This window comes from Cherax quadricarinatus, chromosome 31 (assembly GCF_038502225.1).
Source record: "Cherax quadricarinatus isolate ZL_2023a chromosome 31, ASM3850222v1, whole genome shotgun sequence".
Taxonomy (NCBI): Eukaryota; Metazoa; Arthropoda; class Malacostraca; order Decapoda; family Parastacidae; genus Cherax; species Cherax quadricarinatus.
The window spans coordinates 30591427-30611141 of record NC_091322.1 but is presented as its reverse complement, the minus strand read 5'-3'; the positions used below and the strand labels follow the sequence as shown (position 1 = coordinate 30611141).

General features: G+C 40.0%; 1 protein-coding gene across 1 annotated transcript in view; it reads left to right on the top strand.

Moving 5' to 3' along the window:
- The window catches only part of LOC128696976 (WD repeat-containing protein 20), a 131162-nt gene extending 112425 nt beyond the window's left edge, over positions 1-18737 (top strand). Inside the window, 1 exon segment of the mRNA XM_070090318.1 lies at positions 15629-18737. Coding sequence (XP_069946419.1) covers positions 15629-15718 — 90 coding nt within the window. The 3' untranslated portion in view covers positions 15719-18737.
- Positions 18738-19715: the final 978 nt, after the last annotated feature.

The window sequence follows — 19715 nt, the reverse complement described above, 5'->3', positions numbered from 1 at the left end:
CTGGAACAATGGAATTAGCCGAAAATAGGGCTCAAAGTGGGCAAAATCGCCGATTTGTAAACAGCGCCGTGGTCGCTAACTTTGCGAGAGCATAATTCCGTCAGTTTTCCATCAAATTTCGTTTTTTTGGTGTCATTACAATCGGGAAAAGAGTATCATTTCATAAGAAAAAAAATAATTTTTTTTTTTTTTAAATTTTGCGACACCAGGAGACACCTCAGGATTGGGGGTTGCGACATTCAAAGGGTTAATACATTTATTAAACAAAAATACCAACCACTCCAACACTATATCTTCCCCCCCTGCTTTTAACATTTCTGTCATGATCCCATCAGTTCCAGCTGCTTTACCCCCTTTCATTCTATGTAATGCCTCATGCACCTCCCTCATGCTCACATCCTGCTCTTCTTCACTCCTAAAAGATGGTATACCTCCCTGGCCAGTGCATGAAATTACTGCCTCTCTTTCTTCATCGACATTTAAAAGTTCCTCGAAATATTCTCGCCATCTACCCAATACCTCCATCTCCCCATCTACTAACTCCCCTACTCTGTTTTTAACTGACAAATCCATTCGTTCCCTAAGCTTTCTTAATTTGTTTAACTCTCTCCAAAATTTTTTCTTATTTTCATTAAAATTTCTTGACAGTGCCTCTCCCACTCTATCATCTGCTTTCCTTTTGCACTCTCTCACCACTCTCTTTACCTTTCTTTTACTCTCCATATACTCTACTCTTCTTATAACACTCCTGCTTTGTAAGAACCTCTCATAAGCTACCTTTTTCTCTTTTATCACACCCTTTACTTCATCATTCCACCAATCACTCCGCTTTCCTCCTGCACCCACCCTCCTATAACCACAAACTTCTGCCCCACATTCTAATACTGCATTTTTAAAACTATTCCAACCCTCTTCAACTCCCCCACTACTCATACTTGCACCGGCCCACATTTTTCCCAATAGTTGCTTATATCTCACCTGAACTTCCTCCTCCCTTAGTTTATACACTTTCACCTCCCTCTTACTTGTTGCCATTTTCCTCTTGTCACATCTACCTCTTACTCTACCTGTAGCTACAACTAAATAATGATTCGATATATCAGTTGCCCCTCTATAAATGTGTACATCCTGGAGCCTACCCATCAACTTTTTATACACCAATATTTAATCTAACAAACTACAGTCGACCCTCAACTAATGGTGGCATTAAATAACGGCAATTTCGTTTAATGGTGCTTTTTGCAATAAAAAAAATGCCTTAACCAACGGCGAAAAACTTGACCAACAACGTTTGTCCGGAACGTGTCGATGTGCCTGGAGACTCCAAGAGTCAGTGTGCCATTGTTTACAAGCTGTTGCGGTCAGTTTCCATATGTGCCTCCCATGTATTTTGGATTATTCCACTATTTCTAGTGCTTGTAACTGCTAAATAAGCCACCATGGGTCCCAAGAAAACTTCTAGTGGCAAGCCTGTGTTAAAAAGGGTGAGAATTACGATGGAAGAAGGAAATCATTGAAAAATACGAGAGTGGAGTGCGTATGGCTGAGTTGGAAAGGCAATACAACAAATCACATTCAACCATCACAACTATCTTGGCAAACAAGACAGGCAATCAAGGAAGCTGTTGTTGTGAAAGGTTCAAGTACTTTTCAAAACGGAGACCACAAATAATTGAAGAGGTAGACTGTTATTGGTATGGATAAACAAAAAACAATTATCAGGTGATAGTGTTTCTCAGTCTATAATTTGTGAAAAGGCAAGGCAGTTGCATGATGATCTCATTAAGAAAATGCCTCAAAATAGTGCTGCTGCTGAAGAATTTAAGGCCAACAAAGGCTGGTTTGAGAGATTTAAGATTTGTAGTGGCATACACAGTGTGGTAAGGCATGGTGAGGCAGCCAGTTCAGACAAAAATGCGGCTGAAAAATATGTGAAGGACTTCAAGGAATACATAGAGACTGAAAACCTCAAACTTGAACAAGTGTTTAATTGTGATGAAACAGGCCTGTTTTGGAAGAAAATGCCAAACAGGACCTACATTACTCAGGAGGAAAAGGCACTCCCAAGACATAAGCCTATGAAAGACAGGCTGACATTAATGTTGTGTAGTAATGCTAGTGGTGATTGCAAAAAGAAGCCTTTATTGGTGTATCAATCTAAAACTCCCAGAGTGTTCTGGAAAAACAATATCATCAAGGGTAATTTGTGTGTGCTGTGGAGATCAAACAGTAAGGCATGGGTCACTAGCGTATTTTTCTTGGACTGGTTTTATGGTGTGTTTGGCCCCACTGTGACAAAATACCTCCAGGAAAAGAAATTGCCACTCGGGTGCCTCCTGGTAATGGACAATGCTCCTGTTCATCCTCACGACTTGCAAGAGGAAATTGCAGGGGAGTTTGGTTTCGGTTGAAGTTTTTGCGTCCTAATACAACTCCTCTCCTCCAGATCATGGACCAGCAAGTCATTTCAAACTTCAAAAAACTCTACACAAAAGCAGTGTTTCAAAAGTGCTTTGAAGTGACCTCAGACACTCAATTGACCCTAAGAGAGTTTTGGAAAGATCACTTCAATATCCTCAGCTGTGTAAACCTTATAGGTAAGGCTTGGGAGGGAGTGACTGAGAGGACCTTGAACTCTGCTTGGAGGAAACTGGTCAGAATGTGTAGAACAGAGGGATGAAGGGTTTGGGGCTAACCCTCAGGAGGCTATGCCATTAGTGGAAGCTATGGTGTCATTGGGGAAGTCCTTGGGGTTGGAGGTTTGTGACGAGGATGTGGTGCAGAGGAGTTGGTGCAGAACGACGAGGAAGAACTAACCTCTGCAGACCTGCAAGAGCTTCAGGAGCAACAGCAACAGATCACATCTCAGGAATGTTCTTCAGAGCAGGATGAAGAGAGACAGAGGAAGATGACTTCATCAAGGATTAGGGAAATGTGTTCAATGTTTACAAAGGTGCAAGCATTTATCAAAGAATTTTATCCTGTCACCGAAGTTTCAATCCGCATTGGCAACATGTACAATGACACTCGTGTCCCATTTTAGGGACATCCTAAGGGGACGTGAGAAACAGAGCTCTCTGGACAGCTATTTTGTGCGACAGGGGTCCAGTGACTCTCAAGCTGGTCCTAGTGGCATTAAAAACCAAGGAGGGAGATAACCCCACCAAAGGACTTGGTACCTGAAGTACTTCTGGTGGGGGATTCTCCTTCCAAGCAATAGACAATCGTGAATCTCCCTTGCTGCTGGCATATCACTCATGAACAACTCCACAATAAAGGTAAGTGGCATTTAATTATTGTTTATTTTGCATGTCCCATTCCTTTCCATATAAGGAAATGTATATTTCATGTAAAAAAAAAAAATTCAGAATTCGGGGTGTCAGGAACGGATTAATTCTATTTCCATTTTTTCTTATGGGGAAAATTAACTCAACCAACGGCAATTTCAACCAACGGCAAGCCCTCTGGAACGGATTAATGCCATTGGCTGAGGGTCCACTGTACTTTCATTACGTGCTATATCATACCTTGTATATTTATTTATCCTCTTTTTCATAAAATATGTATTACTTATTACGAAACCTCTTTCTACACATAGCTCAATTAAAGGCTCCCCATTTTCATTTACTCCTGGCACCCCAAATTTACCTACTACTCCTTCCACAACGTTTTTACCCACTTTAGCATTGAAATCCTCAACCACAAGTACTCTCACACTTGGTTCAAAACTCTCCATGCATTCACTCAACATTTCCCAAAATCTCTCTCTCTCTCTTTTACACTTTTCTCTTCTGCAGGTGTATATACGCTTACTATAACCCACTTTTCACATCCAACCTTTATTTTACTCCACATAATCCTTGAATTAACACATTTATAATCCCTCTTTTTCTGCCATAGCTTATCCTTCAACATTATTTCTACTCCTACTTTAGCTCTAACTATTTGAAACCCCTGACCTAATCCCATTTATTCCTCTCCACTGAAACTCTCCCACCCCCTTCAGCTTTGTTTCACTTAAAGCCAGGACATCCAGCTTCTTCTCATTCATAGCATCCACAATCCTCTCTTTCTTATCATTTGCACATTCAGACATCCCACTTTGAGAATTTTCTCCTTATTCTTTTTAGTAATTATTACAGGAAAAGGGGTTACTAGCCCATTGTTCCGGGCATTTTAGTTGACTTTTACAACACGCACGGCTTACAGAGTAAAGATTCTTATCCCACTTCCCCATGGATATAAAAGGAAAAATAATAAGAACAAGAACTATTAAGATAAAATCAAAGAAAACTCAGATGAGTGTGTATAAGTAAACGTGTACATTCACGTGTAGTGTGACCTAAGTGTAAGTAGAAGTAGCAAGACGTACCTGTAATCTTGCATATTTGTGAGACAGACAAAAGACACCAACAATCCTACCATCATGTAAAACAATTACAGGCTTTCGTTTTACACTCACTTGTCAGGACGGTAGTACCTCCCTGGGTGATTGCTGTCTGCCAACCTACTACTACTAATTATCTGAGAAAAAAAAATGTACACTCAGCTCACATACTGAGGTCCATCCTTTGATCCCAGTATGGGTGAAAACATTATTTATACAGTGATTATGTATGAGTGAGGTGAAAGTGTTGAATGATGATGAAAGTGTTTTCTTTTTGGGGATTTTCTTTCTTTTAGGGTCACCCTGCCTCGGCGGGAGACGGCCAACTTGTTGAAAAAATATATATATACAGTGGACCCTTGACATTCGATATTAATCCGTTCCTGAGAGCTCATCGAATGTCGAAAATATCGAAAGTCAAATTAATTTTCCCCATAAGAAATAATGGAAATCAAATTAATCCGTGCAAGACGCCCAAAAGTATGAAAAAAAATTTTTTACCACATGAAATATTAAGTTTAATGTAATAGAATAATTACAATAACAACAATAACCATAGATTAATAACAATAGAATAATTGACACTTACCTTTAACCCTTTCAGGGTCTGTCCCGTAGATTTACGGCTTTGCGTTCAGGGTCCAAACCGTAGATCTACGTCATGAGCTCAGCTCACTCTGATAAACTGTGAGTGGTACACTTGGGCCTAGATATGAGAGAATACATCTATGTGGTATGTGTGCACCACATAAAACAAATCCTGCAGCACACTGTGTATAATGAGAAAAAAACTGAAACCAAGATTTTCGATTAAAACAGCAACTTTGCAGTGTTTTTTTGTATGTTTTTTATAGTTGTATTTGCAATTTCTTGGTCTCATTTGATAGAATGGAAGACATATTACAGAAATGGAGATGATTTTGATTGGTTTTAGCACTGGAAATGGCTTGAAACTGAGCTCGAAGTAGCGGAAATGTTAAATTTTTGTCGATGTTCAAGAGTAAACAAACGACCTCACACGTCTAATACACGCCAGCTGGTGGATCTAATACACATTCACAAATGTGGTGATGATATTTATACAATTATTACAATATTGCATAACAGTAAATCTTCAATTTTTTGGTGTGAATAAAAATTCATTATGTAAATAAAAAATTAAAATGGGATTTATTTGTAAAGCCTCAAAACGTAACTAATGAACTGAGGAAATGTTAGTTTAGTGCTAGGAATGCCTACATTGTTTATTCTGGATGCTATTTTGAAATTGGAATATTTTGAACTTTGTGTTAAATTGGCCAAATTACCAATTTCCGATCACTTTATTTTGTAGTTGAAACAGTTGACTTGGCGATTTCTTGTGCTCAATCGATAGAATAGAAGTAATACTAGTAAAATAGCTAAGAATTTGGTCGACTGGAATGATGTAATTGGCCTAAAATGGAAGTCAAAGTCGGCAAAATCGCCGATTTGTAAATATCGCTGACACATCAAAATTCGCGAGAGCATAATTTCGTCAATTTTCCATCAAATTTCGTACTTTTTGTTTTATTACCTTCACAAAAAGATTCTCTGCCATTTCATAAGAAAAAAATACAAATTTTTTTTGGGAAAATTCTTGGACACTGGGGCACCACTTCAGATTTGGGCCTTGGACCCAGAAGGGGTTAATGAAGATCTGGTGATTGATGGGATGGAAGGAGGGGAGAGTGTGGATGGTGTTAGTGTTTAGAAGGGGAATCCCCTTCCATTAGGACTTGACGTATCAAGTCTTTTTCCGGGGTTACTTCCCTTCTTTTAATGCCACTAGGACCAGCTTCAGAGTCACTGGACTTCTGTCGCACAACATATCTGTCCATAGAGGTCTGTACCTCTCGTTCCTTCATGACTTTCCTAAAGTGGTTCACGACACTGTCAGTGTACAGGTTGCCAACACGGCTTGCAACAGCTGTCTGAGGGTGATTTTCATCCATAAAGGTTTGCACTTTAAGCCACATTGCACAGATTTCCTTAATCTTTGAAGTAGGTAACTTCTTCAATTTCTCCCTCCCCTCCTCTGAAGCAGTTTCCTCAGGTCTGCCTTCTTGCTGTTGAAGATGATCTAGCAGCTCATCAGTGGTTAGTTTTTCATTGTCCTCCTCCACCAACTCTTCCACATCCTCTCCACCAACCTCCAACCCCAAGGACTTCCCCAATGCCACAATTGATTCCGCAACTGGCATACGCCTCTCAGGGTTAGCCTCAAATCCTTCAAAATCCCTTTTGTCTACACATTCTGGCCACAGTTTTTTCCAAGCAGAGTTAAAGGTCCTCTTAGTCACTTCCTCCCAAGCCTTACCTATAAGGTTTTTACAATTGAGGATTTTAAAGTGATCTCTCCAAAACTCTCTTAGAGTCAATCGAGTTTCTGAGGTCACTACAAAGCACCTTTCAAACAGCTTTTGTGTACAGTTTTTTGAAGTTTGCAATAACCTGCTGGTCCATGGACTACAGGAGAGGAGTGGTATTAGGAGGCAAAAACTTGACCTTAATGAAGCTCAGGTCCCCACAGAGTCACTCTACCAAGTCTGTAGGATGACCAGGGGCATTGTCTAACACCAGGTGGCACTTAAGGTCTAATTTCTTTTCAGTTAGGTAATTTTTCACATTGGGGGCAAATGCTTTGTGTAACCAGTCATAGAAAAAGTCCCTAGTGACCCATGCCTTACTGTTTGCCCTCCACAGCACACACAAATTAGCCTTGAGGATATTCCTTTGCCTGAATGCTCTTGGAGTTTCAGAGTGATACACTAATAAAGGCTTCACTTTGCAATCACCACTAGCATTGGCACACATTAACAGAGTAAGCCTGTCTTTCATAGGCTTATGTCCCGGGAGTGCCTTTTCCTCAGTAATGTAGGTCCTGCTTGGCATTTTCTTCCAAAACAGGCCTGTTTCGTCACAATTAAACACTTGTTCAGGTTTCAGTCCTTCACTGTATGTACTCCTTGAATTCCTGCACATATTTTTCAGCTGCTTTGTGGTCCAAACTGGCAGCCTCACCATGCCTTATCACACTATGTATGCCACTATGCTTCTTAAATCTCTCAAACCAGCCTTTGCTGGCCTTAAATTCACTCACATCATCACTAATTGCAGGCATTTTTCTAATTAAACCCTGATGCAACTTCCTAGCCTTTTCACTTATGATCACTTGAGAGATGCTATCTCCTGCTATCTGCTTTTCGTTTATCCACACCATTAACCCTTTGACTGTTTCAGGCCCCTCTCTGAAACTGTCATTCTATGTCGCCAAATATTCGAAAAAAAAAATTATTTTTTCTTATGAAAATTTTAGGAATATTTTTACTAGTGTTTTAAGCCTAAAAAAAAATTTTTGCCATCAGTACTTACTGAGATATAGAGCCGCAAAGTTTGCAGAAATTGACGTGCGTACGGCAACAGCGGCGACTGCCGCCCACCCGGTATTCTTTTATTTACTCTTAATTCAAAGGTTTCTTGCATTTTTCAATATTTTTCTTTTCCAGGTAACTTATGTGGCCTGTGAGACCAATGTAAGGTGCATTGTTCAAATATACACTCATTATTTACAACACAATAACAGAACAAACTTTATCACTATTAGTTTGTGTATACACTTTGTTTACACAAACAATACAAAACAATGTTTATTACTATTGTTCCATAATATATATACATATGTACAGTCACTAACCACGTTCCTAGAACTGCTGCAGCTTGTGGAACTCTTTGAAACATGGGTATATGCAGAGGGGCACTTCACACTCCTCACACATAAAACGAGTGTCTCTGCGTGTTTGTGGGCGTTTTGTGGTATGCATACATACATAACACATCTTCTGAGCATTTTTTCTTGGCAGTAGTAGGAGGCAGTTGTATGGGGTAGTGATCACCAGGCCTCATACGAGATGACGTCTGTGGGCGCTGGTCTATTGCAGGAGTTGCTCCTTGGTACTTTGCAATTATTTGTCTGATTACTGACAGGCTAAATTCACCATATTTTGGTGTTTTGTTGGTCTTCAACTTGTATATGTTATAAGCATTTAGCATAGAGATATCAACAAGATGGAAAAAAAGTTTGATATACCACTTATAACTCTTGCGTACACAGTCTGCAAACCCAATCTGCATGTCACATTTGTCCACTAAGCGCATATTGAGGTTGTAGTCCATGACAGCTGCAGGCTTTAGAATGGGTTCATTGGTCTCTGTTGTCCTTGCCACTGGGCACCATTTCGTTTCTGTGAACTGATGTCAACAATGTGACATCACGTTTGTCATGCCACCGAAATGCCATGATGTCATTGGCAGCAAAGGCTTGCACTTCACCTCTGCGAGTGCCAGCGTCGAACCTTGGCATATGTTTTCGATTACCACGCACTGTGCCACACACGTCTGTCAAGTTCACTCGCAAGAAATCACTGAGTAAGGGGCTTGTGTACCAGTTATCAGTAAATAACATATGCCCCTTACCAAGATATGGTTCCATCATTGTTGAACCACATCACCAGAGATACCCAATAACTTCATGGTATCTCTCAAAGTATTACTGCCAGTGTACACAATAATATCTAAAACAAGACCACTTCTGCAATCACACAGTACAAATAGCTTTATACCAAAGCGTTTCCTCTTGCTTGGTATATATTGCTTGAATGAGAGTCTTCCTTTGAATAAAATCAAGGACTCATCAATAACAAGCTTCCTGAAGGGATAAAAATACATGCAGCACTTTTGTTTCAGGTACATAAACACATTTCTTATCTTATATAACCTGTCGCTTCTGTCAGGCCTGGTTTTGTCTGAAAAGTGTAACATACGTAACAGTATCAGGAAACGATTGACACCTATAATGTCACTAAAACCTGGAGTTGAAATCAGACGATCTGTTGTCCAGTATGTGGTGACAGTGTGCTTATACACATGTGGCATAAGCATTATTGTGGCAAAAAACAGGTACATCTCTGCCACAGTTGTCTCCTTCCACTTGTGTAGCCGTGATTTTGGTGAGAGAATTGTATTTGCCATGGTGTAATCAGAGTATGTGTTTGTTTCCCTGACAATGATGTCCATCAGGGGTTCATCGAAGAATAACTCAAAGCAGTCCAGTTCACTGGCATTGTTCCCAAGTGGACAAGATGGCTTTATTCCACTTTGTGTTTCATCAAAGTCATGGGGACTGGGAACAAACTCGTCACCGTCCTGCCAATCCCAGATGCGGTCTGCTGGTGGGGTCTGGATATTGTACCGTGGTTGTGGTGGTGCAGGTTGTGGTGGTGCAGGTTGTGGGAGTGTGGGGTAGGGTGAGGCTGGTTGTTCTGCTGAGTCAGCCGCGTGGGTAGTAGCGTGGCCCGGTGATGGTGCCACATGGGCCGTGCCACCCTCACTATCACCACCACTGCCTCCTCCCTCACTGTCACCATTCATACCCATCGTTACAATATCGTCATCTTCACTATCAGGTCGTGGTGTAGGGCCACGGGATGTGCTCCCAGAGTTTCTCCTTCCCCTTGGAACAACATATGAAACACTACCAGACCGCATGCTACGTCGTACATACTGGCGCTTCACTGGGGAATATTCACTCTCACTGTCACTAGAACTGCTTTCAATGACCTTGAAATCACTATCACTATCACTGCTATCATCTGGGTGTTGTACACGACCAAATAGTTTCCTCTTTCGTCCTGGTACAGGCGAACGTGAACGTGAACAAGCCGGCACAGCACCAGAGTTCGAAGGTTGTGGGTCATCTGGGTTTTCGTCACTATTTACGTTATCCTGGGCACGTTTTTCGGTAACACTCACTTCAAAACCCTGGAATTCACTGTCACTGACATTTTCATCGCTGTTAGAGCTATCACTTGGAAATAAAAGACCTCGAATCTGCCGAGGAGTGAGGAACTTCTTACCGAGAGGCATGGTGAAAATGGACTGACAACATGGCGTTCCCACAATGCACCGCTGGGTCCCAGATTTTTTTCACAGGGTGCACACCGACCACTGAGACTCATTCTCTCCTGTGTAGGCCTACCAGGCCTTTGGCGCTTGATTTGAAACCGCTAGAATTTGTGCGTATAAATACGTCAGAAACATTGGCTCGTAAGACGTATTTATACGTCGGAAACAGTCAAAGGGTTAAGCACCACTGTCAGCTGCTGCCGTACCTCCGTCAGCTGCTGCTGTACCACGGTCAGCTGCTGCTGCTGCTGCTGCTGCTGCAGCATCACTGTCAGCTGTACTTCTCGAAGATGTGGAGAGAGTGCTGTTGGTGTGGCTTAATGAGAAACAATTATCCCCAGAGGGTTAGATACCCAGCATAAATCAAGAAAGTCAGTGCGTCATCGAGGACTGTCTAACTTATTTCCATTGGGGCCCTTAAGCCTGTCTCCCAGGATGCGACCCACACCATTTGACTAACACCCAGGTGAACAGGAAAAAATACCTGGAACTAGTGCTCATATTGGTGAATTTAAGGCCAGCAAAAGTTGGTTTGAGAGATTTAACCCCTAAACGGTCCAAACGTATATACATTCTTAGCGTAGCGGCCCAAACGTATATATACGTTTTAATTTTCGTGCCTGCAAACTTGGCACGATTGCCCTGAGATGCCTGGTCAGCATTGAATGGGTCTTAACACTCAGTGTGCACCATATTAAAAAAATCTGGGACCACTTAGTACCTTGTGGGAGCGCCAAATTGAGCGCCAGCTAGAGCAAACAGTGCAGCAAACACCAAGGATTCACTGATGTAATGTCATATTAACACTCCTCTTTTAAGAGGAAAGTGATGTTAACCCCAAGTTTAGGGTCTGTCTATCTCTGTCTATCTCTATATCTCTGTCTGTGTCTGTCTCTGTCTTTGTCTATCTGTCTCTGTCTATCTCTGTCTCGCATATACACATAAATACAAGTATACATTGTGTAAATTACCTAGGATAACCCAAAAAATCCAGACAAAGTGCTATACTCTGCTTGAAGATGTGAGTAAATGTGATGATGCAGTCTTGTGGCTCTCTCTGAGACAGAGATCTAGACGGATAGACAGACAGGGAGCTTGACAGACAGACAAATAGACAGACAGACACATGTTTGTGTACCAGCGAAAACAAAGCTGAAAACAAAGCAGGGCAATGCTCATCAAATGCCACCTCTAATCTTTTCTTATCAAATGTTATCACTGCACCCTTGCATATGCTCATCAAATATCAGCTCTTATCAGATGTTATCTCATCTTATCATGTCACTGTCAGGGGTGGACTTTGTTTTTCATGCTTCAAGGAACTTATTATTACATATTATTATTATTATTCCTCTTCCTCTTTTTCCTCTTCCTCTTCTTCCTCTTCCTTTTCTTCCTCTTCCTCCTCCTCCTCTTCTTCCTCCCATTCCTCCTCCCCTTCCTCCTCTTCCTCCTCCTCTTCCTCCTCCTCTTCTTCCTCTTCCTCTTCCTCTCCTCCTCTTCCTCCTCCTCTTCCTCCTCCTCTTCCTCCTCCTCTTCCTCCTCCTCTTCCTCCTCCTCTTCCTCCTCCTCCTCTTCCTCCTCCTCTTCTTCCTCCTCTTCTTCTTCTTCTTCTTCTTCTTCTTTTTCTTCTTCTTCTTCTTCTTCCCTCCCTCCCTCCCTCCCTCCCTCCCTCCCTCCCTCCCCCCCCTCCCCCCCCCTTCCTCACCCCTCCCCTCCCTCCCTCCCCTCCCTCCCTCCCTCCCCCCCCCCCCTCCCCTCCCCCCCCCTCCCCTCCCCTCCCCTCCCTCCCCTCCCTCCCCTCCCCTCCCTCCCCCCCCTCCCCTCCCTCCCCTCCCCTCCCTCCCTCCCTCCCTCCCTCCCCTCCCCTCCCTCCCTCCCTCCCTCCCTCCCTCCCTCCCTCGTCTTCTTCGCTGCTTCCATTTTCCATGTATCCCATCTACCTTTTACTCTCTCTGTAGCTACAACTAAAAACTGATCTGATATATCTATGGCCCCTTCATACACATGTACATCCTGAAGTCTACCCAATAGTCTTGTATCTACCAATACATAGTCCAACAAATTACTGTTATTTTGCCCTACATCATATCTTGTATTGTACTTATTTATATTCATTTTCTTAAAATATGTGTTACCTATAACCAAACCCATTTCTATACAAAGTTGAATCAAATGCTCCCCATTTTCATTTACACCTGGCACCCCAAACTTACCTACCACACACACTCTAAATGCTTCTCCTACTTTAGCATTTAGGTCCCAGACCACAGTTACTCTCTCACTTGGCTCTGAAGTTCCTACACACTTGCTTAACTTCTCCCAAAATCTCTCTCGCTCTCTCCTCTACACTCCTCTCTTCTCCAGGTGCATACAAACTTATTATGACCCTCTTTTCACATCCATCCCTTATTCTAATCCACATAATCCTTGAATTTATACATTTATATTTCCTCTTCTCTCTCCATAACATGCTTCAGCATTATTGCTACCCCTTTCTTAGCTCTAACTCTCCCAGATACTCCTAACTTAATCCCATTTATTTCTTCCCACTGAAACTTCCCTACCTTCTTCAGCTTTGTTTCACTTAGGGCTAGGACATCCAACTTCTTTTCATTCATAACCTTTGCAATCACTTCTTTCTTATCATCTGCACTACATCCAAGCACATTCAAACATCCCAATTTTATAAAATTCTTCTTTTTAGTAATTTATATAGGAGAAGGGGTTACTGGCCCATTGCTCCCGGCATCTAGTCGCCTCCTACGACACACACAGCTTATGGAGGAAGAATTCTGTTCCACTTCCCCATGGAGATAAGCAGAAACAAACAAAAACAAGAACTAGGAAGAAAAAAGAAAACCCAGATGGGTTAGTATATATATGCTTGTACATGCATGTGTAGTGTGACCCAAGTGTAACCTTGCATGTTTATGAGACAGAAAAAGACACCAGGAATCCTACCATCATGCAAAACAATAACAGGCTTATGTTCCATACTCATTTGGTAGGATGGTAGGTCATGTACCTCTCTACAACAACAACAATAAATAATAATAATGAGAAAGCTTCTGGGAGATGACTACAGTAGCATGTATCACAGTAGTCCATGTTTGATCCATTCTGTTTGTGGTGTTTTATTTTGTCATTCAGGCTGTTGGTTGTGGCAACATTCAAGCAAAAAACTAATTCCTGAATGATCAGGTACCTTTCTGGAAAAGTTTTATTTTTTTTTTAACAGTTTATAATTATTCCAGGAAAGATTTTATTTGTAGCAGGTTCAGATTGGATTCTGTTTTCTCCACTGATAGTATTGTGTCTTAAAACCTTATTATTCATAAAACATTTTTTTTTTTTTTTTTTTTTTTTTTTTTTTGCCACCGGCCATTTCCCAACAAGGCAGGGTGGCCCAAAAAGAAAGAAAAATACTTTTATCATCATTGAACACTCACTATTACTCATACATAATCACTCTTTGCAGAGGCACTTAGATACGACAGTTTAGAAGTCCCTGCAAACTGCCAATATTCCAAACCCCCTCCTTTAAAGTGCAGGCATTGTACTTTCGATTTCCAAGACTCAAGTCCGGCTAACTGGTTTCCCTGAATACCTTCACAAAATATTACCCTGCTCACATTCCAACAGCTTGTCAGGTCCCAAAAACCATTCGTCTCCATTCACTAGTATATAACACACACACACACACACGCTTGCTGGAAGTCCAAGCCCCTTGCCCACAAAACCACCTTTACCCCCTCCCTCCAACTTTTTTGGGAACGACCCCTACCCCACCTTCCTTCTACAAATTTATACTCTCTCCAATTATTCTACTTTGTTCTATTCTCTCTAAATGATGAAACCACCTCAATAGCCCCTCTTCAGTCCTCTGACTAATACTTTTAGCAACTCCACACCTCCTAATTTCCACACTACAAATTCTTTGCATAATATTTACACCACACATGGCCCTTAGGTACGACATCTCCACTGCCTCCAGCTGCCTCCTCGCTGCAGCATTTACAACTCATGCTTTACACCCATATAAGAGTGTGCCACTATAGTCTCGTACATTCCCTTCTTTGCCTCCATGGATAACATTCTTTGTCTCCACAGATACCTTAGTGCACTACTTAGCTCATCCTTCATAAACCCATCTGCTGACAAATCAACTTCCAAATATCTGAAAACATTCACTTCTTCCATACTTCCTCCCTCCAATGTGATGTCGAATTTTTCTCTATCTAAATTGTTTGATACCTTCATCACCTTACTCGTATCTATGTTCACTTTCAACTTTCTACCTGTACAACTTACTCCACAATTTGTAATAATTTAGGGTTAAGAATTAATCTAAGTTTGCCCGAAATGCCTAGCCATGCTAGGTGTTCTAGTGGCCCCCTCTATAATTAGTATTTTATTACATGTAAACCACACAATAACCAAAATCTGTAAACCCCGCATTGTAATAAACTTTGATTTGATTTGATTTGATAGTACAGCAATAAAATTAAAATGCTTGGTTTTGGAATTAAGAGTCTGGTCAGTGTTACAGCTCACTACTTTTTCTGATGTCTTTTAAAATTGGATGAGAGCAACTCTGTGTCTTAAGATTCTACATAAACCCACCTCCTGTAGGAATCCTTGTCAACTCTGGAAACAGGGCAACGAAGATATTGATAAACATAGAGCACTTATTTTTAAGTCATTCCTCATCTTAATATATTTTGTTTAAAATTTTTTGTTATTACTATAGTGATATAATATTCAGCTAAATGCATTTTTGTAAAAGTGATGGTGCATGTGTTGAATGATGAAAGTTTTTTCTTTCTTTTTGGGTTTTTCTTTTTTGGGTCACCCTACCTTGGTGGGAAATGGCTGACATGTTAAAAAAAAAAAAAATTGTACATAAATTGTGTGCAATGGAATGGACTTCTAATCATTTTAGTTTTGGGGGAAAATCTTCATTCGCTTAGGTAATTTATTTTGTCTAATGAATTTGTTCAGATATTAAATAATTTATATTTTCCTATTTAATGAGACTTAGGCAAATGTAGAAAAATGGAACATAATAATTTCTATTTTAATGTTATAGAGGCCTGATATGGAATGGTAATACCGTATTATTTTTCATGTAGCAAAGACACGTTCTTAAGCTTAAGTTATTGTTATATGTATAAAGAAATTTTATTCAGCAAATTTAGGATATTTAGTACTGAATAAATGTATTTTGATGCACTATACCAAAATTTTTTCTTCCAGCCTGGTAGTAATCAGCACTCTACACCCAGTCCAACAACGGCTGTGGCCATGGGTGGAGGTCCCATAGCCTCGGGTGGAACGGTAGTGTAGCCTAAGAATGGGGGGAGGGGGGTGTCAGTTGTCACAGATCTCTGAACAAGTGCCACAATGTGGTGGTTATCCCAGACTCCTGGTGTTGGTGTGTGTTGCCGTGATATACTGTTGCATTAGAGTGATTCTTTACCCAGGGATGGGGGATAGATTCTTCAGTGAATGCCCAGTCACTTTAAAGGTGGTTAAAAAATATAGATTATGAATTGTTTAGAGAGAAGTTGAAGTCTCCCTGAGTAATGTCTGTTACTGATATTTATAAACTTTGCATCCTATATTGTTTGATCGTAAATGTTGAAAAAGTGCATTAGGAAAGCCAGTAACAGTTACTGAAATGTCTTTAATTTGCCATTAATAGGTGCCTGAGCTGTTGTATTATGTTTTTCTGCTCTTCTCCCTCACTCCATACATTAGGCTCTGTTTATAAAAGTTTTTGGTCTTAGTGTCCTATTTTTTATTTCTTAATTTGAATATTCACACATAGCTTACAGGTATTGTTGCCTTAATGTAAATCTGGTAAATAAGTAAAGTTTTAATAATGTTCCATAACTGCTGCTTGTGTCCACAGTCAGTAATGTTATTCTTTGTGGTTTGTACAGAATTTCTTCCCTGCTGCTTTTGTCTTGTCTTTCTTAGTCAATTACACTGATAATCTGTATTTTTCAATCATTTTCATCACTTCATTGATTTTAACTGATCTTGATGTATCCCTCCCAGTTCTTTTCTTGATTTTGGGGTAAGTTTATTTTCCTAGTGATTTTATGAATTTTCAGTGCCTAGTCTCATCATTTATGACTTTCTAGTAATGTATTTTGATGTTAAAAACATTTGCAGTGGTTGAAAATTATGTACTGGTAAGAGATTTTGCAAAAAAGCTCACCTTGTGCTGAATGTATGTATGTAGTGACATAAAGTCATTAAGTCATTATGTTTTAACAGGCACTAGATAGTGAAATGATTGACTATGATGTATTTTTTGATCATTCTGTGATGGGAAACAGAAGTGTATTATAAATATTATTTTTATAATTAAATAAGTGTTTGGAAAACCAATACTGCATTGAACCTGGAGGATTTCAGTCTGTTAAAATGTAGATAAAATAGCTGCACACTTGGTTTTCTCGAAAATATTATTCACAATCTTGTACTTTTGGGTTTTATTAATAGTTTAAGGAGAGCTAAATATTTTAACGAAATGGCTGCAATATAATTTTAGCATAGTATTTCAATTCTACAGGAAATTAAAAACATTTTTTGAATTTGCCTGTAGCTTTTAAATTACAGTATACAGTGATCCCTTGCCAACGGGTTACGTTCTAGGAAAATTTTGCATTGGACAAAACGGTGTTTGTCAAGGTAAAATAAATAATAGGGAACATGGTCGTCACTGTTTATGGGAAACAGTTCAAGTAAGTATTTTCATTGATTGATTGTTAAACCTAGGGCTGTAACAGAGAGTCCTATGAACCCTACTACCATAATCCTGGAACTATTGTCAGATGAACCTGGTATATTTCACCTATCCAGCCTTTGTTTCAGTATTAGTCACTGGCCATTGACTATAACTTTAATTTACATTGCACTCCCTTATAAGATAAGCTCTTGAAAAAATAAGGCATTCAATGATGCAATGCTTCAAGGAGGAAGGGAATCTTGTTTATCAAGGGTTTTGATCATGTGATCACCTGTTTAGTGGTGTTGAGGTCAAAAGCAACTGCTGGGCTGTAGTACTGAACTTGATTGAACATTACCTTGGATATGAAAATGACAAACAGTTAGTATCATTAAAGCCATTGGTCAGGCACCTTCTACAATATGTCTTATTTAGTAAATTTCTTGTTTTCTTGTCAAAAACCACCTTTTACCATATATCAATCAGGGAAGGAAGCATAAAGAGCATTTATTCATGAAAACAGTTTGCTGTTCTGTCCAAATTTAATGATTGAATTTGACTACAACTCATTGTGGCTTAAGTATAAAATAAAAGCAAAGTTCTTTTGTACTGTAAGAGGGTCACAGAATATAGGGAAAAAAGGAAGGGAAGGTAGCTGTCAGCTGTTAGAGATACTGTTTGCTTAGCTTCAGACAGGTAGTTTGCCATTCTACCTAAACAAAAGATTTCAAAGAGATGTTTCTAAGATAAAGTTTAGCTTTAGCAAGTAATGTTTTACTGAGTAAGGAAGTTAGGAAGTGTATAAAACATAGCAACATACCAGATGAATATTAGATGACTACTCTCCATCCACCTTGCCAATTGTACCCTTATTCTTCACTCTCTTATGCAATTACATTGAAAAATTATAGAAAAGTGTCAGTGTGAAAAGCTGTTTCTGAAGACACAAGAGAATATTGAGGACACAAGAGAATATTGAGGACACAAGAGAATATTGAGGACACAAGAGAATGTGTGTGAGCAAAACAAAGTAGTCCATTATTTATTACCAGCAACAACATAACTTTTTTTTTTTTTTTAAATATTTGGAGAGCTGTATATCCCTGTCTTAAGAGTGCATAACAGTTTTTTTTTTTTTTGAAAATTATAAAAAATGTAGAAAAATACTATGAACATCATCTCCACATGTTCAATTTCTGTATTGACATATTGTGATGGTCCTAGGACCACTGAAGAGTTGAAATCAGCTCAGGGCCCATTCAGTTGATGAGTTACAATGGCCCTATAGTTTGATAGCCACTAAGTTCAACATTGTTTTTTATTTGTGTATTTGGGTTCTTTGGGAGACCAGTTTGAAAGTTTGCTTTACTGGATCTCTGTCAGTATTGAGCATTTTGAGGTATTCAGAAAAAAATAATGCTAATTTTTTCCTAGGTAAAGAAAAATGAAATACAGGTAAGAAAAACAAATGTTCTAGGTTATGTTAACTGAATTACTATGCCAGCTTTTAGTCTAAATCTGGGAGCACCAGCTTGGAGATGCCAGCTGAGCTCACTCTCTCTCTCACTCTCTCACTCTCTCTCTCACTCTCTCTCTCACTCTCTCACTCTCTCTCTCACTCTCTCTCTCACTCTCTCTCTCACTCTCTCACTCTCTCACTCTCTCTCTCACTCTCTCACTCTCTCTCTTACTCTCTCTCTTACTCTCTCTCTTACTCTCTCTCTCTCTCTCTCTCTCTCTCTCTCTCTCTCTCTCTCTCTCTCTCTCACTCTCACTCTCACTCTCACTCTCACTCTCTCTCTCTCTCTCTCTCTCTCTCTCTCTCTCTCTCTCTCTCTCTCTCTCTCTCTCTCTCTCTCTCTCACACTCACTCTCTCACTCACTCTCTCACTCTCTCACTCTCTCACTCTCTCACTCTCTCACTCTCTCACTCACTCTCACTCACTCTCACTCACTCTCACTCTCTCTCACTCTCACTCTCTCTCTCTCTCTCTCTCTCTCTCTCTCTCTCTCTCTCTCTCTCTCTCTCTCTCTCTCTCTCTCTCTCTCTCTCTCTCTCTCTCTCTCTCATTGTATTTAAACATTGTTATGGGAAGAAGTGAACTGTAATCAAATAGCTGAAAGGCCCCTGCTTCTCAGGCTGTTGAAAGAAGCATTTTTCTATTTTTATATTTTATTTATTTGCACTTATAACTCAAAACTCTCAGACCTACACATATGTGATCCTTGTTGAGTTTTTATTTTTGTTTGGCTATAGTCTGCATTGAAAGTTGTGATACCAGCTGCAGGACAAACTTGATCAATGAAACATATGGCAACAAATGTTGAAGTCTGGACTTTTGTACACCAGCTGCAAGTGCATTCATGCAACTTTAAGAGTAAGCTCATCTGCCTTTGGGTTGAACTCTGCTCTATGTTCAGTGAAACTCAGATGATGACGTAGGTGATTGATAATGATGTTAGAAGAGAAAACACTGTCCTCTAACGTTATACATTGTCCATCCAATATGCCATTATCTGAGCTTTATTGAATGAAGTGCCATTATGATTAGTCATTATATTAATAATGAATAAGGTGCAGAGTTTGACTCAAAGGTGGGTAAG